The sequence below is a fragment of the Staurois parvus genome, unplaced genomic scaffold (assembly GCF_062004578.1).
Source record: "Staurois parvus isolate SC_StPar_1 unplaced genomic scaffold, SC_StPar_1.0 ptg002851l, whole genome shotgun sequence".
NCBI lineage: Eukaryota > Metazoa > Chordata > Amphibia > Anura > Ranidae > Staurois > Staurois parvus.
This window is the reverse complement of record NW_028320647.1, coordinates 5,895-30,631: the sequence shown is the minus strand read 5'-3', so window position 1 is coordinate 30,631 and position 24,737 is coordinate 5,895. Positions and strand designations below refer to the sequence as shown.

At 46.5% G+C, this 24,737-nt stretch overlaps 1 protein-coding gene across 1 annotated transcript in view; it reads left to right on the top strand.

Moving 5' to 3' along the window:
* Positions 1–20,605, top strand: part of LOC149429035 (V-set domain containing T-cell activation inhibitor 1-like) — a 56,119-nt gene extending 35,514 nt beyond the window's left edge. Inside the window, exons 7-8 of the mRNA XM_089666808.1 lie at positions 1,269–1,547; positions 19,023–20,605. Of these exons, the coding sequence (XP_089522934.1) occupies positions 1,269–1,547; positions 19,023–19,066 (323 nt within the window). The 3' untranslated portion in view covers positions 19,067–20,605. The remainder of the gene's footprint in view (positions 1–1,268; positions 1,548–19,022) is intronic.
* Positions 20,606–24,737: the final 4,132 nt, after the last annotated feature.

The window sequence follows — 24,737 nt, the reverse complement described above, 5'->3', positions numbered from 1 at the left end:
CCTGGATGGATTGTTGTCATTGATGGGAAAATGAATTCCAGAGTTTATCAAGACATTTTGCAGGAAAACGTACGACCATCTGTCTGCCAGCTGAACCTCCGCAGAGGATGGGTGATGCAACAGGACAATGACCCAAAGCATACAAGTCATTCAACAAAACAATGGCTGCAACAGCACAGAATACGCCTTCTGGAGTGGCCCAGTCAGAGTCCTGACCTCAACCCCATTGAAATGCTGTGGCATGACCTTAAGAGAGCGATTCACACCAGACATCCCAAGAATATTGCTACACTGAAACAGTTTTGTGAAGAGGAGTGGTCCAAAATGACTCCAGATCGTTGTGCAGGTCTGATCTGCAACTACAGGAAACGTTTGGTTGAGGTTATTGCTGCCAAAGGAGGGTCAACCAGTTATTAAGTCCAAAGGTTCACATACTTTTTCCTCCCTGCACTGTGATTGTTTACATGTTATGTGCAATGAAACCATGGCAACATCTAATGTTTGTGTAGTATTATGTTCAGCAGACTGTGTTCTTCTATTGTTGTGACTTAGATGACGTTCAGAGCACATTTTATGCCCAATTCATGCAAAACTCCACGGAATCCCAAGGGGTTCACATACTTTTTCTTGCAACTGTATATTAGCACCTTATCACTGGTCACTTTATTGAATGTTCTCATATATATATTCGTTATTTATTACATATATTATACTTTGACACTTGGCAATGTTAAGGTTTTAGCGCTGCACCCATTTTTTATATACATAAGAAGAGCCAGTCAAAGACCTGAGTCCATCTGAGAAACTAAGACCTGAAGGTTGCAGTTCATCAATGGCCTCCATCCAACCCAACAGAGTTTTAGCTATTTGGATATGGAGAACTGTTAAAAAAAAAAGATCAGATCCTAAATGTGCAAAGTTGGTACCCCAAAGACAAATGACCCCAAAGAGCCTAAACTGCAACCAAAGCTGGTTCTACTAAGTACTGATTATATGCAGATAATAAATGCCAATTATTTTAGTTTGACTGCCTTCTCCATTGTAAGAACAAATTCCCCCCTGGAGTACCCCCCCCCCCTCCCCCTGGGCTTTATTTTCAATAACACAAAGGAGGACCGGACTGGAGAGGACTTTCTGAAGGGGTCAGTGCTGGAGACATGTTGGGTACTGCAGCAACCACGTTGCATTCTTGAAATGACTGATCAACGTATCGAATAAACAAAATGTAAATCTGTTCTAATGTAATGTAAATTGTTTTTTATTTATAGATTTAAATGCAGATGATTCAACAGTTACCGTCATTCACATTGATGGGGAGAAGCGTCTGAAATGTATGGATATTGGCGTGTTCAGGAATCCGTGGGTCAAGTGGTACGATGAGCAGAAGATGGATCTGTCCCAACATGGAACACGTAATGTAACTGACATCAGTGATGGCCGGAAGAAGGTGGAGTCCGTGCTGAACATGGATGTGGAAATAAATAAGCAGTACTTCTGTGTGGTGAAAGAGGGGAGACTGAAGAGGACCGCCCGAGCTGTGATATCAGGTAATAAAACCTAACAAAGTCCAATGTAATGGGGGAATCACAACACAGAAACCGAGAGAAAGGCCAGAGGAGCAACTAGAAGACCCGGACACCACCAGTGCAGATATGAAAGTGTATCTCTAGGAAAAACTTTTTTGTTTTGATTTTGGATAGAGGGGGGGAGGGGTAAAGCCGTCTGTTAGGTTTTTTATTATTATTATTATACAGGATTTATATTATTATTATACAGGGTTTATGGCGCCAGCAGTTTGCTCAGCGCTGTACAATATAACGGGAGACAATACAGCACCAATACAGTTCAATACAAGAGGGTCAAGAGGGCCCTGATCCTGGGAGCTTACAATCTAAGAGGGAGGGGCCTGATCCTGGGAGGTTACAATCAGAAAGGGCTAGTGGTACAAAAGGTAGTAGCTGTGGGGGATGGACTGGTAGGAGGAGTAGAAGATTCCATTATTAGCTGAGGGTGGGGTAGGCTTCCCTGAAGAGAGAGGTTTTCAGAGCCTAAAAGTGAGCAGAGTAGGCGATAGTCTGATAAATTGGGGTAGAGAGTTCCAGAGGATGGGGGAAGCTCTGGGGAAGTCCTGGAGATGAGCATGGGAGGAGGAGACAAGGGAGCTAGAGAGAAGGAGGTCGTGGGAGGAGCGGAGAGTACGGTTTGGATGATATTTAGAGACAAGATCGGTGATGTAATTTGGGGCGGAGTTATAAATGGCTTTATAGGTTATCGTTAATGTTTTGAATTTTATCCGTTGGGCAATGGGAAGCCAGTGGAGGGATTGGCAGAGAGGGATGGAGGACACTGAGTGGAGGCCAGTGGAGGGATTGACAGAGAGGGGTGGAGTACATTGAATGGAGGCCAGTGGAGAAATTGGCAGAGAGGGGTGGAGGACACTGAATGGAGGCCAGTGGAGGGATTGGCAGAGAGAGATGGAGAACACTGAGTGGAGGCCAGTGGAGGGATTGGCAGAGAGGGGTGGAGGACATTGAGTGGAGGCCAGTGGAGGGATTGGCAGAGAGGGGTGGAGGACACTGAGTGGAGGCTAGTGGAGGGATTGGCAGAGAGGGGTGGAGGACATTGAGTGGAGGCTAGTGGAGGGATTGGCAGAGAGGGGTGGAGGACATTGAGTGGAGGCCAGTGGAGGGATTGACCGAGAGGGGTGGAGGACACGGAATGGAGGCCAGTGGAGGGATTGGCAGAGAGGGGTGGCAGATATGGAATGAATGGTTAGTAAGGTGGATGAGTCTGGAAGCAGCATTCATGAGAGACTGGAGAGGGGATAGCCTGCGATGAGGTCGGCCAATGAGGAGGGAGTTACAATAGTCAAGGCGAGAGATAACCAGGGAGGGAATAAGTTGCTTAATAATTTCAAATGTTAGGAACGGGCATATCTTGGAGATGTTGCGGAGGTTGGAGATGTTGCGGAGGTTGGAGATGTTGCGAAGGTCGGAGATGTTGCGAAGGTCGGAGATGTTGCAGTGGTTGGAGATGTTGCGGAGGTCGGAGATGTTGCGGAGGTGAAGTCTACAAATTTGGACAGTTTTATCCCTATCTGTGTTCCCATTGGGAAGATTCACCCCCTTTGTTTGTATTGGTGATGATTGTCAACAAAAAAGAAAGCGACGGGGAACCCAAAATGTTAGAGTTGTCCCCAGAACAAGAGGAGGGGGGACATCTCACAGGGGGGCACTTGTAACGGGGACAACTGGCTAAGAGAGGGAATCCCATCACTAACTTTGTTCTAACTACCTGTTGTGTTTCAGAAATGTAAGACAGGAAGTCAGAAGAAAATAACTCGGTGGGGTTCTAACCCTCACTTACTCCATCCAAATCTACGAACATCGTCTATACATACACTTTAATGATGGAAATCAATGACATATAGGGGTTGATTTACTAAAACCAGAGAGTGCAAAATCTGGTGCGGCTCTGCATAGAAACCAATCAGCTTCCAGGTTTTATTGCTGAAGCCTAATTGAACAAACTGAAGTTAGAAGCTGATTGGCTCCCATGCAGAGCTGCACCAGATCGTGCACTCTCCAGTTGTAGTAAGTCAACCCCTAAGTGCCATCATCCGATGTTCATAAGAGATTCTCAGATCTGCTCGGTGGTGGCACCTGTAGGTGTGGTGTGGGGGCAATAACGCACACAGTTGTAGTGTGAGGAAAGAACGTGTATTGGAATAATGAACAGACAGTTCACCATAAGCTGAGTGGGAAGACAACCCAACTGGGAACACTCACAGGTCCACCAACATGTAGACAGCAGATTCCAGCCGAGCTGACAACCTGACAACTAGAAGGGGCAGACCGTGGCCTGACCATCGCATGCGCAGGCAAGCTCTATGCTTTCCCTCCTCATCAGGAACCTTTCTCTGCTACTAGCTCTGTCCCTACCAGGTGGGGTACCTATCCTTACTCTCCCCACTGCAAAATTCATGCCAAGCCTGGGATCCAAGGACTTAAATAGGCTATGCCTGACCCAAGATGGCTGCTAAAGTCATCCAATTGGATAGTTTCCCCAGTGACCCAGGAATCCATAGAGGAGCCATGTTCCTCTTGACTTCCTCTCCAACTGCAATGCAACACCTGCAGGGGAGAAAGTAGTGCCTACACATCGATGTTCCCCTTATAGGCACCAGCACTGAGTACCACCAGGTGGATTGATATCCGCTCAATGGCTATTTTAGAGTTCCAGTGCCTGACCTAACTATTGTGACCCGCAGCATGGGATGAGAGGAGTGGCTTGTGTCTCTTAGGTAGGTATTTAGGTAGGTACATTCATCCTGGAACAGTTCCTCAACCCCCCTTTCCCATCATGGTCAGAGCAGTGTATTGTATTCACCATCTACACTTTCACACAATTTCCATAATATGACGTTTTAAGGAAAACATAATCCACCAATCGCATTATGCCCCTCGTAATAGGATGTATGAAGAGGAAAAAGACTGATACAACTTGGGGTGCAAATTGACGATCCATATATATATATATATATATATACCGTATACATATTGTTCAAGGTAGGGTGGAGAATGGTGGGTTTTATATCGCTGGGTGCCCATGGGGACATTTCCCTGTGTTTCTTGCCTTGGAGACTCCATCAGAAAAAAGGACATTTCGGCAGGACCCGAAAGGCAATAAAAACCTGAGAATGACTAAATTAGAATGTGACCTGATGCACCAAGTGATGTGCCTCCATCCCTTAGTACAGCCTTCCTCGACCTGGGGTGCCTTGAGGTTTCTTCAGGGGTGCCTTGAGGTTTCTTCAGGGGTGCCTTGAGGTTTCTTCAGGGGTGCCATGAGGTTTCTTCAGAGGTGCCTTGAGGTTTCTTCAGGGGTGGCTTGAGGTTTCTTCAGGGGTGCCTTGAGGTTTCTTTAGGGGTGCCATGAGGTTTCTTCAGAGGTGCCTTGAGGTTTCTTCAGGGGTGGCTTGAGGTTTCTTCAGGGGTGCCTTGAGGTTTCTTCAGGGGTGCCTTGAGGTTTCTTCAGGGATGCCTTGGCAAAATGTCTAAAAATTATCCAAAACTTGTATACGAGCCAACGGGTGGAACATGCCGGCCTTTTCGTTACACAAAGCCGTAGGTTTTCATTGTGCGCCATTATGACCTTTTAGCCGCCGGTGTCCTGACAACCAATGACATCATCAGATGATAAGGAGGATGTTGGTTGCCTGCACAGCATCCTATTTTGGCCCTCCCCTGCCCTCTCTTCATCAGCACTGGGGTCACATTAGCTCAGTGATGGAGAAAAACTGATTGAGAAGAGAAACATGGGAATACTAGTCAGTACCAGTGTGCAACTGAGGGAGAAGAGAAACATGAGAATACTAGTCAGTACCAGGGTGCAACTGAGGGAGAAGAGAAACATGAGAATACTAGTCAGTACCAGGGTGCAACTGAGGGAGAAGAGAAACATGACAATACTAGTCAGTACCAGGGTGCAACTGAGGGAGAAGAGAAACATGAGAATACTAGTCAGTACCAGGGTGCAAAAGTGTATTTGCTTTGGAAGGATAAATCCCCTCTAATGTTGGGTGTCCTATATGTGTGGATGTTGCTGCGTTATAAAAACCTATTATAATAGTTTTTCACATTTTAGAATGGTGTGCCTCGGGACGGTCCGTCATTTGAAAGGGTGCCTCGGGACGGTCCATCATTTGAAAGTGTGCCTCGGGACGGTCCATTATTTGAAAGGGTGCTTCGGGATGGTCCATCATTTGAAAGGGTGCCTCGGTACGGTCCATCATTTGAAAGGGTGCCTCGGGACGGTCCATCATTTGAAAGGGTGCCACGGGACGGTCCGTCTTTTGAAAGGGTGCCTCGGGACAGTCCATCATTTGAAAGGGTGCCTTGGGACGGTCCATCATTTAAAAAGGGTGCCTCGGGACGGTCCATCATTTAAAAGGGTGCCTTGGGACGGTCCATCATTTAAAAAGGGTGCCTCGGGACGGTCCATCATTTAAAAGGGTGCCTTGGGACGGTCCATCATTTGAAAGGGTTCCTCGGGACGGTCCATCATTTGAAAGGGTGCCTCGGGACGGTCCATCATTTAAAAGGGTGCCTTGGGACGGTCCATCATTTAAAAAGGGTGCCTCGGGACAGTCCATCATTTAAAAGGGTGCCTTGGGACGGTCCATCATTTGAAAGGGTTCCTCGGGACGGTCCATCTTTTGAAAGGGTGCCTCGGGACGGTCCATCATTTGAAAGGGTGCCTCGGGATGGTCCATCTTTTGAAAGGGTGCCTTGGGACGGTCCATGCAACCAATTTATATGTCCTGGGACAGTAAATGTTCTGTGTCTCCGATCTAAGCATTGATAGTGTGATCTCTGTAACTTACAGTTGTGATGAGATAGCGATAACTCCGACCTCTGGTGGACACCACAGTCAGTGACTCAATGAGAATGACATCTTGTAGATCTTGTGAAGTTTATTCCATAAACTGAGAGAATCTTACAACAATGAAATTCCATAAGTCAAAAGTTCATAACGTTCCTGCTTCTTGCCATGAGGCTTGCTGCAATGCATTCCTGGGAAAGGGGGAGGGGCTATCTATGCAGAATTAGCTAAACCAAAGGAAAGGGAGGAGCAGAGACAAGATATAGAAAACTCTTAAAGGCATATGACAGTCATGTGAACATAACAAGGCACAACACACGGCCAACCAATACCTACTTTCCAACATTCCAATTTTTCATAAATGAATAAACTTCTCATTGCTTACAAAAAGAGGATACAATGGTAACAAGCCGATTTGTAATAAATACATATTAACCCCTTCCGGTCCGGACACTTTCCCCCCTTCCAGTCCGGACACTTCCCCCCCCCCTTCCAGTCCGGACACTTTCACCCCCTTCCAGTCCGGACACTTCCCCCCCTTCCAGTCCGGACACTTTCACCCCCTTCCAGTCCGGACACTTCCCCCCCTTCCAGTCCGAACACTTTCACCCCCTTCCAGTCCGGACACTTCCCCCCCCTTCCAGTCCGGACGCTTTCACCCCCTTCCAGTCCGGACACTTTCACCCCCTTCCAGTCCGGACACTTCCCCCCCCTTCCAATCCGGACACTTTCAGCCCCTTCCAATCCGGACACTTTCACCCCCTTCCAGTCCGGACACTTCCCCCCCTTCCAATCCGGACACTTTCCCCCCCTTCCAGTCCGGACACTTTCACCCCCTTCCAGTCCGGACACTTTCCCCCCCCCCTTCCAGTCCGGACACTTCCCCCCCCTTCCAGTCCGGACACTTCCCCCCCTTCCAGTCCGGACACTTTCACCCCCTTCCAGTCCGGACACTTTCCCCCCTTCCAGTCCGGACACTTTCACCCCCTTCCAGTCCGGACACTTCCCCCCCCTTCCAGTCCGGACACTTTCCCCCCCTTCCAGTCCGGATGCTTTCCCCCCTTCCAGTCCGGACGGTTTCACCCCCTTCCAGTCCGGACACTTTCCCCCCCTTCCAGTCCGGACGCTTTCCCCCCTTCCAGTCCGGACGGTTTCACCCCCTTCCAGTCCGGACACTTCCCCCCCCTTCCAGTCTGGACACTTTCCCCCCCTTCCAGTCCGGACACTTCCCCCCCTTCCAGTCCGGACACTTCCCCCCCTTCCAGTCTGGACACTTTCCCCCCCTTCCAGTCCAGACACTTTCCCCCCCTTCCAGTCCGGACGCTTTCCCCCCTTCCAGTCCGGATGCTCTCCCCCCCTTCCAGTCCGGACGCTTTCCCCCCTTCCAGTCCGGACGCTCTCCCCCCCCCCCCCCCCCAGTCCAGACACTTTCACCCCCTTCCTGTCAGGCCAGTTTTCAGCTTTCACCGTTGCCACACTTTGAATGACAATTGCGCGGTCATGCAACACTGTACACATGTGAATTTTTTAGCATTTTTTTGAAACAGATAAAACTTTATTTTGGTGGTATTTATTCACGGCTGAGATTTTTATTTTTTGCTATATAAATGAAAAAGTCCAAAAATTAAAAAAAAAAAATTGTTTTTCTTATAAAGTTTTGCAAATAAATAATCTTTCTTTATAAATCTTGGCCAAATGTATTCAGCTATCTTTTTAGTAAAAAAAACAACAACCCAAATTTGTTTATAACCAAAAATTATAAGTTTTCAAAAAACTTTTTTATATTTTTATTTTAGTTTTTTAATTTTGTTATTTATGTTTTTTTTTAACATACTGTCACCCTAGCAGTACGGTCACCATGGTGACACTGTACTACTTGTGGGGGGTGATGAAGATTGTATTTTTTTTTACACCGATTGCTTTAAGAGGAACCATTTCTCCTTCTCTCTGGCTGCATTCCTGCAGACATTGAGAAATACTGTGAGAGCTGTGATTGGTCACAGCATGTCACATGGTACAAGGCTGTTGTGAATGGCCCTGTACCGTGTGATCTCTGTGATCATTCACAGATTTCACACGTAGTAAACTTACTACTATGTGTGATCACATGATCGGGCCCTCACACAGAGGTCCTGTACAACGATCGGTGCTCCCAGGGAGCGCGCACAGGCAGTGAATGCGGAGGCCGTTTATAAAAGCGCTTAATGCATTTCATACATCATTGGATAGACAATCCAAATGTCGATACATAATTACAGCACAATTTCCAAACCTCGACGCGTTTCGTGCTCTTAGTTCCCTTCTTCAGGAGTACATACATATATATAATATCTGCAAGGTGAAACATCAAATATATAACGACCGAGTGGTATCTTGTCATATAGAAAGTAGTCCCAATCTCAGGGGTCACCAGAGGGACCCCAATACTTACAATCGTTGTTGTCACTCACCGCTCATCTTGATTTCCTCATTCATTTATTACTATAATATGTATCCAAGTTTCTTTCCATAGTAATTATTTTGGGTGCTGTCATGTGAGAGAGGCGAGTGTCTTGTTTTTTAAAGTCAGCAGCTACAGTTTTTGTAGCTGCTGTCTTTTATTTTTTAAAAATTTGACCGGACCTTCACTTTAAACCAGGGGTAGGCAACCTGCGGCTCTCCAGCTGTTGCAGGACTACCTGTTCCATCATGCCTCTGCAAGTCATAGTTGTAACTGTCAGTTTTGTAATGTTGCAATGCCTCATGGGAAATGTAGTTCCACAACAGCTGGAGAGCCGCAGGTTGCCTACCCCTGCTTTAAACACTAGATGTGCCTAAATGCGTGCGCATACGCAACTACACACCTAGTGTCCTCTCCAAACGTACATTTAGTGATGCTGGGGACAACAGAGTTTGTCTATCCCCATCCATGTGAACCTGTATCAGCAACAATTACCAATGTAAATGCTGCAGGTAGGGGCGGACTGACCATTTGGAAATGGGTCAGTAGGGGGCCCCATGAGATGCCCCTGGTACCTTTTTCATAGGCTTTTTTGAGTTTGGGCAAGGACACAGGGGCCCCATGATCCCCTATTGCCCGAGGGCCCCATGAGTTGTCAGTCTGCCCCTGGCTGCAGATTACATTTTTGGGTGATTTTGCTGCTCAAAGTATTCATTTTCTGTGCAGTCTAAACCTCTCATCATTACGAGCCTAAAATAAAAAGAAAGAAAGAAAAAATAAAAAAAGAGAGAGAAGAAAAAAGAAAAAAAAAATGAAAAAAAAAAAAAAAATGTGTGTATATATATATATATATATATATATATATATATATCAGAAGAAAAAAAAAGGAAAAAAAAAAAAAATATTGAAAAAAACTGAAAAAAAAGACAAAAATGAGAAAAAAGTAAACAATAAAAAACTGAAGAGTTAAAAAAAAGAAAAAAAAGAAATGAAAAAAGAAAAAAAAAATTATAAAAATGAGAAAAAAGCAAACAATGAAAGACTGAAGGAAAGAAAACAATAAAAACAGAACAAAATAAAAAAATATGGAAAAAATATATATATAAAAGAAGAAAAAAAAAAGAGGAAAAAAAAAAAAAAAAAATATTGAAAAAAAAAAAAAAAAAAAGACAAAAATGAAAATGAGAAAAAAGTAAACAAAAAGACTGAAAATGGAAAAAAAGAAAAAAAAGAAGAGAAAAAAAAGAAAATATATATAAAAAAAAAAAAAAAAAAGAAAATGAAAAAATAAGTAAGAATGGAAATAAAAATAGATAAAAATGTTAAAATAAAATCAAAATAAAAGAAAGTACCAAAAAAATAAAAAAAAAACAAAGAAAAATAACAATAAGGGGGAGAGGTGCCTTCCATGGTACTGAACTTCAATGCTCCCCTTCCCTCCTATCTCATTATACAGTGAAGGAAATGCATATTTGCTCCCCGGCTGATGTTGAATGTTCGCCCCTCACAAAGAAATGATCCTGTTTTAAGGAATGTTATTTGGGTTTTATTTGTTAATAAACGGCAAGGTTGGCCAATTTCCTCCAGATCTGGTCTTTGGTCATTTCTTCATTAGTATAAGTTGGGAAGGGTAGCTATGATGAGATGTAGAAGGACTTGGAGACATATGGGGTTACCCTAGTCAAGAATTTTTTTTTTCTTCTTAAATTTGTATTCAGACCACTTGGTTATATGGTGCCAAGTGTATAGATCCAGAAAGCCTCTCAGCATTGGAGGAGGCAATCACGGTCTCCACCTCTTACTGTCACGTACCTGGTGATGGAGGCCAATGGAGAGAGGGCTTCCCTTGCGGCTAAGTTCCAGACTCCCCTGACAGTGGGACAGCGGGAGTCAGGCCCAAAGTGGCACAGGTCGCCTGTAGGAGTGCTCGTTGGTGGTCCACCCAGGAGCACAGCTGATGCACTGGTGGCACCTGTGCTAGGTATGCAAGGCCTTCCGGGGAACAGAGGATTACTGGATAGCTGGTTCAAAGCCAAGGTCCGGTACCGGGTGGAGATCAGAGCAGACGTAGTCAGATGGGATAGCCGAGGTCATACACAGAGGAGCGAGAGAGAATATCCGTTAGCCAAGCTGAGGTCAGGTCAGGGTTTAAGCAGAATAGACAGGTCCAGGAGCAAGCCAAGTCGGTATCAGGAAATCACAGGTCACAGTAGCACAGGAACAGGAACAAGGTACTGGGGAGCCAGAGATCTACCAACACCTGAGAGTAGTGCAGGGCTTCCTTATAAAGGCCGTTTGAGCCGATGTGAACTTCTGCGGCCATGCAAGGTACTGGCAGGGGTGCCGGGTCTCCTAACACCTCTGCTGAGGACAGAACCCTGACACTTACAGACTGATTGACACATCCACTCACCATGCCCTGGAAGCTGGTGCAGTTGAAGTTCGTGTGTGACAAATTGAACCCCTACTGGTTTGGTCAAGTCAATCTGACCACCATTAGCAATTAGCGTCATGACGTCCCTCCCGTGTCCTTGGAGGCTTGAATGGGCCAGTCTTCTTGCCTACATGTACATGAGCATTCTAAGATGTGAACACAATGCTCCGCTCAAGTAGTCCCATATGTGGTATTGGTTACCCTTATCTGGATGTGAAAAATATTCTCCACATATCAACGAGTTACATACATGTGACCAGTCACCGCGATCATATGTTCAGTAGTAAACAACGGCTGTCATTCATTATTACTATACAGGATTTATGGCGCCAACAGTTTGCTCAGCGCTGTACAATATACAGGGAGACAATACAGCACCAATACAGTTCAATACAAGAGGGAGGGGCCTGATCCCGGGAGCTTACAATCTAGGAGGGAGGGGCCTGATCCTGGGAGCTTACAATCTAAGAGGGAGAGCCTGATCCTGGGAGCTTACAATCTAAGAGGGAGGGGCTGATCCTGGGAGTTTACAATCTAGGAGGGAGGGGTCTGATCCTGGGAGCTTACAATCTAAGAGGGAGGGGCCTGATCCTGGGAGCTTACAATCTAAGAGGAAAGAGCTGATCCTGGGAGCTTACAATCTAAGAGGGAGGGCCTCATCATGGGAGTTTACAATCTAAGAGGGAAGAGCTGATCCTGGGAGCTTACAATCTAAGAGGGAGGGGCCTGATCCTGGGAGCTTACAATCTAAGAGGGAGGGGCTGATCCTGGGAGCTTACAATCTAAGAGGGAGGGCTGATCCTGGGAGCTTACACTCTAAGATTGAGTGGCTGATCCTGGGAGCTTACAATCTAAGAGGGAGGGCCTCATCCTGGGAGCTTACAATCTAAGAGGGAGGGGCCTGATCCTGGGAGCTTACAATCTAAGAGGGAGGGCCTGATCCTGGGAGCTTACAATCTAGGAGGGGGGGCTGATCCTGGGAGTTTACAATCTAAGAGGGAGGGCCCGATCCTGGGAGCTTCCAATCTAAGAGGGAGGGGCTGATCCTGGGAGTTTACAATCTAGGAGGGGGGGCTGATCCTGGGAGCTTACAATCTAAGAGGGAGGGGCTGATCCTGGGAGCTTACAATCTAAGAGGGAGGGGCTGATCCTAGGAGCTTACAATCTAAGAGGGAGGGGCTGATCCTGGGAGCTTACAATCTAGGAGGGAGGGGCTAGTGGTACAAAAGGCAATAACTGCGGGGGAGGGGCTGGTAGGAGGAGTAGAAGATTCCAGTATTAGCTGAGGGTGGGATAGGCTTCCCAGAAGAGATCGGTTTTCAGAGATCGCCTAAAAGTGAGCAGAGTAGGCGATAGTCTGATAGATTGGGGTAGAGAGTTCCAGAGGATGGGGGAAGCTCTGGAGAAGTCCTGGAGATGAGCATGGGAGGAGGAGACAAGGGAGCTAGAGAGTAGGAGGTGTGGCGAAGGTTGGAGATGTTGCGGAGGTTGGAGATGTTGCGGAGGTTGGAGATGTTGCGGAGGTGAAGTCTACAAGATTTGGACAGTGATTGGATTTGGGGCTGGAAGGACAGATGGGAGTCTAGGATGACACATAGTACCCTGGCATGAGGGGAGGGACTGATGATTGTGTTATTGATCTTGATGGAGAAGTCGGGGGGAGGGGCACGGGCTGGGGGGAATATTCATGACACCATTGCTCTTTGTAATGGGTTACAGTAATTACATAGTACAGGGCATCAAAGCGGCCCTGTACCATGCGGTAGTTGTGGCCAATCACATCAATCAAAAATATTAAACAATGGTGTCATAGATGATTGCTAAATAAAGAGGGATTGTTTATACCGCGATCATTGCTGTAATAAGCAACCATAGTGTGAGAAAATAAAATACCTGATCACCCCCCAGAGCAGTACAGTGCCACCAGACCAGTGTATGTCCGCAACAGTGGTCCTTGTTACCTCGCCACCAGTCCCAGTGCCACCAGACCAGTGTATGTCCGCAACAGTGGTCCTTGTTACATTGCCACCAGTCCTGGTGATTTGCATTTCCAGGTAGGGGGCATGCGAGCGCCGCCCTACCCGCGCCTCTATTGGCGACTAGGGATGACAATCACTGGGTCCCGGGTCAGCGCTTCCTGGCCAGCACACGGCGATCGTTGGGGAAAGCTGACAGGGGAGAGGTCTGTATGTAAACAACACGGATCTCTCTCCTGTCAGCAAGGACATGCTGCTTTGTATCTCTCTGCACAACATGTCTCCCAACACACAGCACACAGGTAGCCATGTCACTGGAAGGTATTGAGCTGCTGGTTGTTGCCTGATGCTCCTTGGAATGTCTTGTAGTTGGAAGCTCTTCTTCTTCTCAATCAGATTCTAGACTGCTGCCGTCTACAGGTTCATATTCTGAATGTGAGTCTGACAGTGAGAGTTCCCCGCTACTCTCATCCATCATGCTCAGAATTTGGAACGCCTCCTCCCTGGTGTAGGTTTTTTTACATGGCATTGACACTAATGTGGTGGTGATCAGGACCCCCTGGTATGGTGGTGATCAGGACCCACTGGTATGGTGGTGATCAGGACCCCCTGGTATGGTGGTGATCAGGACCCCCTGGTATGGTGATGATCAGGACCCACTGGTATGGTGGTGATCAGGACCCACTGGTATGGTGGTGATCAGGACCCACTGGTATGGTGGTGATCAGGACCCACTGGTATGGTGGTGATCAGGACCCACTGGTATGGTGATGATCAGGACCCCCTGGTGTGGTGATGATCAGGACCCACTGGTATGGTGATGATCAGGACCCCCTGGTGTGGTGATGATCAGGACCACCTGGTATGGTAGTGATCAGGACCCGCTGGTGTGCCGGAGATCAGGACCCGCTGGTGTGGCGGGGATCAGGACCCGCTGGTGTGGCGGTGATCAGGACCTGCTGGTGTGGCGGTGATCAGGACCCGCTGGTGTTGTTCACACTAGACATTGTTGGGCAGAGAAAAGGGACACCATGAGCTGGCTGGCAACTATTTATGTGTAAACTGTGTGCAGAGGCTGAAATCACTCCTCTCTGGTATTAGGAGAGGTATAGACTACAGAGAGAGATATCACCCCCCCTCCCCCCCCAGTACAGATCACTAGTAAGACCTCATCTGGAATATACAGTTAAGTCTTGGGCAACCAAACTGATACGAGGCATGGAGGAGAACAGCTATGAGGGAAGATTAGAGGAGATTAAGGGGGGATATGATCTCCATGTATAATACATAAGGGGGATATGATCTCCATGTATAATACATAAGGGGGGATATGATCTCCATGTATAATACATAAGGGGGGATATGATCTCCATGTATAATACATAAGGGGGGGATATGATCTCCATGTATAATACATAAGGGGGGATATGATCTCCATGTATAATACATAAGGGGGGGATATGATCACCATGTATAATACATAAGGGGGGATATGATCTCCACGTATAATACATAAGGGGGATATGATCTCCATGTATAATACATAAGGGGGGATATGATCTCCATGTATAATACATAAGGGGGGATATGATCTCCATGTATAATACATAAGGGGGGGATATGATCTCCATGTATAATACATAAGGGGGATATGATCACCATGTATAATACATAAGGGGGATATGATCTCCATGTATAATACATAAGGGGGATATGATCTCCATGTATAATACATAAGGGGGGATATGATCTCCATGTATAATACATAAGGGGGGGATATGATCTCCATGTATAATACATAAGGGGGATATGATCTCCATGTATAATACATAAGGGGGGATATGATCTCCATGTATAATACATAAGGGGGGATATGATCTCCATGTATAATACATAAGGGGGGGGATATGATCTCCATGTACAATACATAAGGGGGATATGATCTCCATGTATAATACATAAGGGGGATATGATCTCCATGTATAATACATAAGGGGGATATGATCTCCATGTACAATACATAAGGGGGGGATATGATCTCCATGTATAATACATAAGGGGGATATGATCTCCATGTATAATACATAAGGGGGATATGATCTCCATGTATAATACATAAGGGGGATATGATCTCCATGTACAATACATAAGGGGGGGCTATGATCTCCATGTATAATACATAAGGGGGGGATATGATCTCCATATATAATACATAAGGGGGGATATGATCTCCATGTATAATACATAAGGGGGGATATGATCTCCATGTACAATACATAAGGGGGATATGATCTCCATGTATAATACATAAGGGGGATATGATCTCCATGTACAATACATAAGGGGGGGATATGATCTCCATGTATAATACATAAGGGGGATATGATCTCCATGTATAATACATAAGGGGGATATGATCTCCATGTATAATACATAAGGGGGATATGATCTCCATGTATAATACATAAGGGGGGATATGATCTCCATGTATAATACATAAGGGGGGGATATGATCTACATGTATAATACATAAGGGGGGATATGATCTCCATGTATAATACATAAGGGGGGATATGATCTCCATGTATAATACATAAGGGGGGATATGATCTCCATGTATAATACATAAGGGGGGATATGATCACCATGTATAATACATAAGGGAGGGATATGATCTCCATGTATAATACATAAGGGGGGATATGATCACCATGTATAATACATAAGGGGGGATATGATCACCATGTATAATACATAAGGGGGGATATGATCTCCACGTATAATACATAAGGGGGGATATGATCTCCACGTATAATACATAAAAGGGGAAAAGATCTCCATGTATAATACATAAGGGGGGATATGATCTCCATGTGTAATACATAAGGGGGGGATATGATCTCCATGTATAATACATAAGGGGGATATGATCTCCATGTATAATACATAAGGGGGGATATGATCTCCATGTATAATACATAAGGGGGGATATGATCTCCATGTATAATACATAAGGGGGGGATATGATCTCCATGTATAATACATAAGGGGGATATGATCACCATGTATAATACATAAGGGGGATATGATCTCCATGTATAATACATAAGGGGGATATGATCTCCATGTATAATACATAAGGGGGGATATGATCTCCATGTATAATACATAAGGGGGGATATGATCTCCATGTATAATACATAAGGGGGGATATGATCTCCATGTACAATACATAAGGGGGATATGATCTCCATGTATAATACATAAGGGGGATATGATCTCCATGTACAATACATAAGGGGGGGATATGATCTCCATGTACAATACATAAGGGGGGGATATGATCTCCATGTATAATACATAAGGGGGATATGATCTCCATGTATAATACATAAGGGGGATATGATCTCCATGTATAATACATAAGGGGGATATGATCTCCATGTATAATACATAAAGGGGATATGATCTCCATGTATAATACATAAGGGGGATATGATCTCCATGTATAATACATAAGGGGGGGCTATGATCTCCATGTATAATACATAAGGGGGGGATATGATCTCCATATATAATACATAAGGGGGGATATGATCTCCATGTATAATACATAAGGGGGGATATGATCTCCATGTATAATACATAAGGGGGGGCTATGATCTCCATGTATAATACATAAGGGGGGGATATGATCTCCATATATAATACATAAGGGGGGATATGATCTCCATGTATAATACATAAGGGGGGATATGATCTCCATGTACAATACATAAGGGGGATATGATCTCCATGTATAATACATAAGGGGGATATGATCTCCATGTACAATACATAAGGGGGGGATATGATCTCCATGTATAATACATAAGGGGGATATGATCTCCATGTATAATACATAAGGGGGATATGATCTCCATGTATAATACATAAGGGGGATATGATCTCCATGTATAATACATAAGGGGGGATATGATCTCCATGTATAATACATAAGGGGGGATATGATCTACATGTATAATACATAAGGGGGGATATGATCTCCATGTATAATACATAAGGGGGGATATGATCTCCATGTATAATACATAAGGGGGGATATGATCTCCATGTATAATACATAAGGGGGGATATGATCACCATGTATAATACATAAGGGAGGGATATGATCTCCATGTATAATACATAAGGGGGGATATGATCACCATGTATAATACATAAGGGGGGATATGATCTCCATGTATAATACATAAGGGGGGATATGATCACCATGTATAATACATAAGGGGGGATATGATCTCCATGTATAATACATAAGGGGGGATATGATCTGCATGTATAATACATAAGGGGGGATATGATCACCATGTATAATACATAAGGGGGGATATGATCTCCATGTGTAATACATAAGGGGGGATATGATCTCCATGTATAATACATAAGGGGGGATATGATCTCCATGTATAATACATAAGGGGGTCTGTGATATCCATGTGTAATACATAAGGGGGATATGATCTCCATGTATAATACATAAGGGGGGGATATGATCTCCATGTATAATACATAAGGGGGGATATGATCGCCATGTATAATACATAAGGGGGATATGATCTCCATGTATAATACATAAGGGGGGATATGATCTCCATGTATAATACATAAGGGGGATATGATCACCATGTATAATACATAAGGGGGGATATGATCTCCATGTATAATACATAAGGGGGATATGATCTCCATGTATAATACATAAGGGGGGATATGATCTCCATGTATAATACATAAGGGGGGATATGATCTCCATGTATAATACATAAGGGGGGATATGATCTCCATGTATAATACATAAGGGGGGATATGATCTCCATGTATAATACATAAGGGGGATATGATCTCCATGTGTAATACATAAGGGGGGGATATGATCTCCATGTATAATACATAAGGGGGGATATGATCTCCATGTATAATACATAAGGGGGATATGATCTCCATGTATAATACATAAGGGGGGATATGATCTCCATGTGTAATACATAAGGGGGATATGATCTCCATGTATAATACATAAGGGGGATATGATCTCCATGTATGATACATAAGGGGGGGATATGATCTCCATGTATAATACATAAGGGGGATATGATCTCCATGTATAATACATAAGGGGGGGATATGATCTCCATGTATAATACATAAGGTGGGGGATATGATCTCTATGTGTGATACATAAGGGGGATATGATCTCCATGTATAATACATAAGGGGGATATGTTCATGTCCCATAGACTTGCATTGAGTTTTAAGTTCACGGTCAAATGTTCATTAGGTTCAAACGTTTGACCGTAAACCGAACATGGGGGTGTTCTGCCCATCACTAATGGTAACGCACTCAGTCAGATTAGCACCAGTTGCACAGCTCCCAATGTACGCAGCCTGTGTAACTCAGGACAATGTCTTTTGATACACTGACTTGCAGCCTGGTGCTGCCATCTGTTGGCGTGTTACAAAACTAGTCTCGAAACTTTTTGATACCACCTAAGATGTTCTCATAGTTTCCTCCATATTCTGCCTGAAGGTCAGAGACTGAGGTCACCAGGGCTCTATGTACAAGCTCCAACCTCATGGGGGCAAATAGGAAGGAACATCCTCTGGTCCTCCAGAATGGATTGGAGGGCTTACAAAACTCATTTATGTTTTATGAATGCTCCATTTATGGAGAACGTCTGGATGAAGATGAGACCTTTACCAATTTTTTTTATTTTTTATTTTGCAGATGGAAAACCGGTGACTCTCCCTGAAATACCACTTCCAGAGTGAGAAACAGCCCCATAACAAGAAAATCCTCCCCCTGATGATCTCTTCTCCTCTGTGATCCGTGATGTCAAGTCTTGTCCAACCCTTAGTCACATGACCTCCATTCTCTCCATAGGGCTGATAGTAGCTTCTGAAGGCTTTACACCTCATGGAATGTATTCCGGATAAAACGTTTCTGAGCTTCTAAAAGAAGATGAGTCTACCTAACTCAGCCATGTGCGCCCCCTATAGAGCTTCCAAGGGTTTGCAAGAATTAGAAACAACTACTGAGAACTTTCCAAGAATGGACCTTCACCCCTCAAAAATACTCTGTTTTCACCTGGTTCCAGTCCCCTCCCTCTCCCACAATTGGATCTATACATTTTTAGGCACCTTTTTTTTTTTTGCCTAGGCGAGAATGTCATTGCATACGCATGCGCAGATGTGCTTCAGGACCTGACAGAGACCTTCAATGCATCTCCGCATGCACCCCTAAGGCTAGGTTCACACCTACGCAGTTTGCGTGTCATCCATTTCTGCATTGCTTTTTTGCCCATGCATTTTTGACGCATTTTTATGCAGGTTTTTTTTACTTTCCCTGCAGGCAGGCCCGGACTGGGACAAAACATAGGCCCGGGCAATTTAGAATGAGCAGCCTCATGCCCGGGTACCCTTTCCTTGGAGCCCAATGGCAGAACGGCAGGGCCCGGATGCAAGAGCGACCTTGGTAACCCTGGTGGTTCCACCACTGGGGTCAGTAGTTTTTTTTTTAATAATTTTTTCCAATTTTATTACATTTTTTTATATTAGGATTCACGCAGGGCGAGGAGGAGAAGCGGAGGCAGGAGTAAAATACAATGATCTGCTCCTATATGTGCCACCCGGCTTCCCCTCGTATCCTGGCGGCCTCAGCCCACAGCAAATGCCCGATGTCCCCTATGGCCAGTCCAGGCCTGCCTGCAGGCAATGAAGATTCATCTCATATACTTGCTGCACTTTGCACATTGCACTACCGATATTGTGAAATTACTAATCCGTCAATACTGTGATAGTGAACTAGAGTCTCCACGACCAATCTGGTTGGGAGTTTTTGCTGAGTCTCGGGGGCACCGAGTCTTGCCCCGGCTCTACACAAGTTGGGGAAGATATGGTCACCTCAAGGTTGTGGAGCTCAGAATTGTCTGCACTTTACTGCGAACATTTGCTTCTGTAATGGCTGAATGTCCTCCCAATCCAGTCCCACCATCAGGAACTGTCTGGGGACATTTATCAATGAATTATATGGTACACAAATTGTCCTACTACCTCCATAAGAAATCAAGAGGGTCCACTTAGAAAGGTTTTCAGGCAAGATTCACACAACTTTCACTCAGGATTCACACATGCAGTTGGGAAAAACATGCAAACCTTGTGTGAAAACGTTCCTAAACAGACCTTCAAATGTTCTGTAACTTCAGTCTATATTGTAGATTTTATACTTTGCTACATTTCTACTCGTTCATATGATTGCTAATGTCTACGACCGCCTTCTAGAGATTGTAAAGGATCACAGTTTATATTTTTTATACTTACCTGCTCTGTGTCATGGTTATGCACAGAGCAGCCCCCATCCTCTTCTTCTGGGGTCCCCCGCCGAGGGCCCTTATAGCAAGTCACTTACGGGGCACCTGTGTGCGCTCCCTCCTGAGCCGGCTCTGTGCGTCTCTCTTGCTGTGATTGACAGTGGCTCCTGCTGCTGCCTCTGAGCCAATGAGGTGGGAGAAAGCCACTGCTTTCTTGCACATTGATGGATCGAGATGGGACTCAGATGAGTATTGGGGGGGGGGCATTAAAGTGTTACTAAACTCCGGATTCCGCATTCATTATATCCGCTCTCCCCGGACCCCGCATTCACTATACCCGCTCTCCCCGGACCCCGCATTCACTATACCCGCTCTCCCCGGACCCCGCATTCACTATATCCGCTCTCCCCGGACCCCGCATTCACTATATCCGCTCTCCCCGGACCCCGCATTCACTATATCCGCTCTCCCCGGACCCCGCATTCACTATATCCGCTCTCCCCGGACCCTGCATTCACTATATCCGCTCTCCCCGGACCCCGCATTCACTATATCCCATCTCCCCTGACCCCGCATTCACTATATCCGCTCTCCCCGGACCCCGCATCCGCTATATCCGCTCTCCCCGGACCCCGCATCCGCTATATCCGCTCTCCCCGGACCCCGCATTCACTATATCCGCTCTCCCCGGACCCCGCATTCACTATATCCCATCTCCCCTGACCCCGCATTCACTATATCCGCTCTCCCCGGACCCCGCATCCGCTATATCCGCTCTCCCCGGACCCCGCATTCACTGTATCCGCTCTTCCAGGACCCCACATTCACTATATCAACTCTCCCCGGACCCCACATTCACTATATCCGCTCTCCCCAGACCCCGCATTCACTATATCCGCTCTCCCCGGACCCCGCATTCCCTATATCCGCTCTCCCCGGACCCCGCATTCACTATATCCCCTCTCCCCGGACCCCGCATTCACTATATCCGCTCTCCCCGGACCTCGCATTCACTATATCCGCTCTCCCCGGACCCCGCATTCACCATATCCGCTCTCCCCGGACCCCGCATTCACTATATCCGCTCTCCCCGGACCCCGCATTCACTATATCCGCTCTCCCCGGACCCCGCATTCACTATATCCGCTCTCCCCGGACCCTGCATTCACTATATCCGCTCTCCCCGGACCCCGCATTCACTATATCCCATCTCCCCTGACCCCGCATTCACTATATCCGCTCTCCCCGGACCCCGCATCCGCTATATCCGCTCTCCCCGGACCCCGCATCCGCTATATCCGCTCTCCCCGGACCCCGCATTCACTATATCCGCTCTCCCCGGACCCCGCATTCACTATATCCCATCTCCCCTGACCCCGCATTCACTATATCCGCTCTCCCCGGACCCCGCATCCGCTATATCCGCTCTCCCCGGACCCCGCATCCGCTATATCCGCTCTCCCCGGACCCCGCATCTGCTATATCCGCTCTCCCCGGACCCCGCATTCACTGTATCCGCTCTTCCAGGACCCCACATTCACTATATCCACTCTCCCCGGACCCCACATTCACTATATCCGCTCTCCCCAGACCCCGCATTCACTATATCCGCTCTCCCCGGACCCCGCATTCCCTATATCCGCTCTCCCCGGACCCCGCATTCACTATATCCGCTCTCCCCGGACCCCGCATTCACTATATCCGCTCTCCCCGGACCCCGCATTCCCTATATCCGCTCTCCCCGGACCCCGCATTCACTATATCCCCTCTCCCCGGACCCCGCATTCACTATATCCGCTCTCCCCGGACCTCGCATTCACCATATCCGCTCTCCCCGGACCCCGCATTCACCATATCCGCTCTCCCCGGACCCCGCATTCACTATATCCGCTCTCCCCGGACCCCGCATTCACTATATCCGCTCTCCCCGGACCCCGCATTCACTATATCCGCTCTCCCCGGACCCCGCATTCACTATATCCGCTCTCCCCGGACCCCGCATTCACTATATCCGCTCTCCCCGGACCCCGCATTCACTATATCTGCTCTCCCCGGACCCCGCATTCACTATATCTGCTCTCCCCGGACCCTGCATTCACTATATCCCCTCTCCCCGGACCCCGCATTCACTATATCCGCTCTCCCCGGACCCCGCATTCACTATATCTGCTCTCCCCGGACCCTGCATTCACTATATCCCCTCTCCCCGGACCCCGCATTCACTATATCCGCTCTCCCCGGACCCCGCATTCACTATATCTTATTCCTATCACTATACCTTTTCTCATCAGCAGTATATAGCAGTCTTGTGACTTCTATCAGTGTCCTGCAGAGCACTGGTTAATGCTTGTAGGAGTTTTCATTCTACTCTAGCAGGACACAGGACCCTGGACTTCTGTCTGGACATCGCTGATTGGCCCTGTGCTGATCACATGTACTCTTCCAAGAAAAAAAAAAACCTCTAGCAAACTGAGCATGTGCAGCTTGCCCCCAAGGCTCTGTTCTATCAGCAGATGGATTGAGGACAGTAGAAGAAAGGGAGGATCCGAGGATCAGAGAAGACAGGATCAAACAGCCCTTTTTACACAATGCAGAGGATTAACCCCTTAGGTTCCACAGTGAGTATAACCAGCATGCTTTGCTGCATAGACAGACGGGTGTCACTGTTGGGGGTTTAGTAACACTTTAATATAAAAAAAACCAGTCATCTCTTTAGTTTTCTCTGTTGCACTTTATAACTATCGGTTTACATATATTTCTCGGGGATAGTATACTGTACGCAGTATTTTAATATGTTTCAGGAACACTTGTACAGCGATCCCGAGGTTTATATAATCTGGAGATCGTTTGTTTTTCTTGCTACAATCAGAATAATCCACTTGAGAAAAAAAAAAATCCCCCCTGGGTGGTGGACATTGCAGGGATTGTATGAAACTTTGTTGCAGATCCATACTTTTTGTTATTTTGAAGAAAGAGCCGTTTGTTTGTTTGTCTGTCTGTGTCCATGGGCGGAGTGAATCTGTATGTGATCGGACTTTAGCTGTGATTTCCCTTTGTAAGCATCTCACCAAAAATGATGTTTGTGTTGCAGGGGACACCCAAAATCTAACTTCTGGGAAAATCAGTGAGCCAATCACACAAGCAGGAAATTAAATTTCTTGGGGGGGGAGGTCTATGTCGCCATGCTGAATTTTACAGCGGCTGTGTCAGGGATCACCGCGACGCATAAGTCTGCACATGCGTAGGTGTCCGACAAGACATGCAGGTAGGCGGGCACTAGGACCCAGGCGCGCCTGTCACCTATGACGGCGCTGGGCAGGCACTAGGACCCATGCGCGCCTGTCAGTGCCAGGCGGGCTATTTAAACCAGCCCTGCACAGACACAAGTTGCCGTATGGTATTCTTACCCTGTTCCTGCTCGTGTGTTCCTGCTCGTGTGTTCCTGCTCGTGTGTTTCCTGCTGATTGATTCTTTGCTGACCCTGCTGGATCCTGACTTCGCTGACTTCTCCTGCTCTGACCCCTGGATCGTTTGACTACTCTTCTGGACAATTCTACCGAACTGAACTCCTGTTACCGAACCCGGCAAGTGACTTGACTATTCTTTGTCTGCTGCCTTGTACCACGCTGATCCCACTGTTACCGAACCGGCCCGTCTGACCACACTTATTGCCCTGCTATCCATCCGCCCTGCACGGATCTGGTCACCACTGCTCAGGCCAATCCGCCTCTTCACGTCAGGCTCTCCACCTGTACACACTTCTGGCAGATCCCTCTACCACAGGTGGGTGTACTCAGGGGCCGCAACCTGGTCTCAGTCTGCTCCAAGTCCATCCCCACCATCAGGGGCCCTGGTGAACAGCAGTCTGGGGCTTAGATTCCTCGCTCTGGGGAATCCTGTTCTGTGGAGTGCTAGTGGTACCGCCAGGCGGTGTCTGACAGGCTGTAAGGAAAGCTCATTTATAATAAGATTCACTTACTATATGACTTGTGTTGCAATTGTATGCGCTCCATTATTATTATTTTTTATTATTCGTTCAATTTATTTCCCGCGTAAGTGGAGTTAACCTTTAAAGTGGGACTTTAGCAGCCGATATTGGTTTTGGATGAAGTATGGAAGGCTTGGAACTTTTC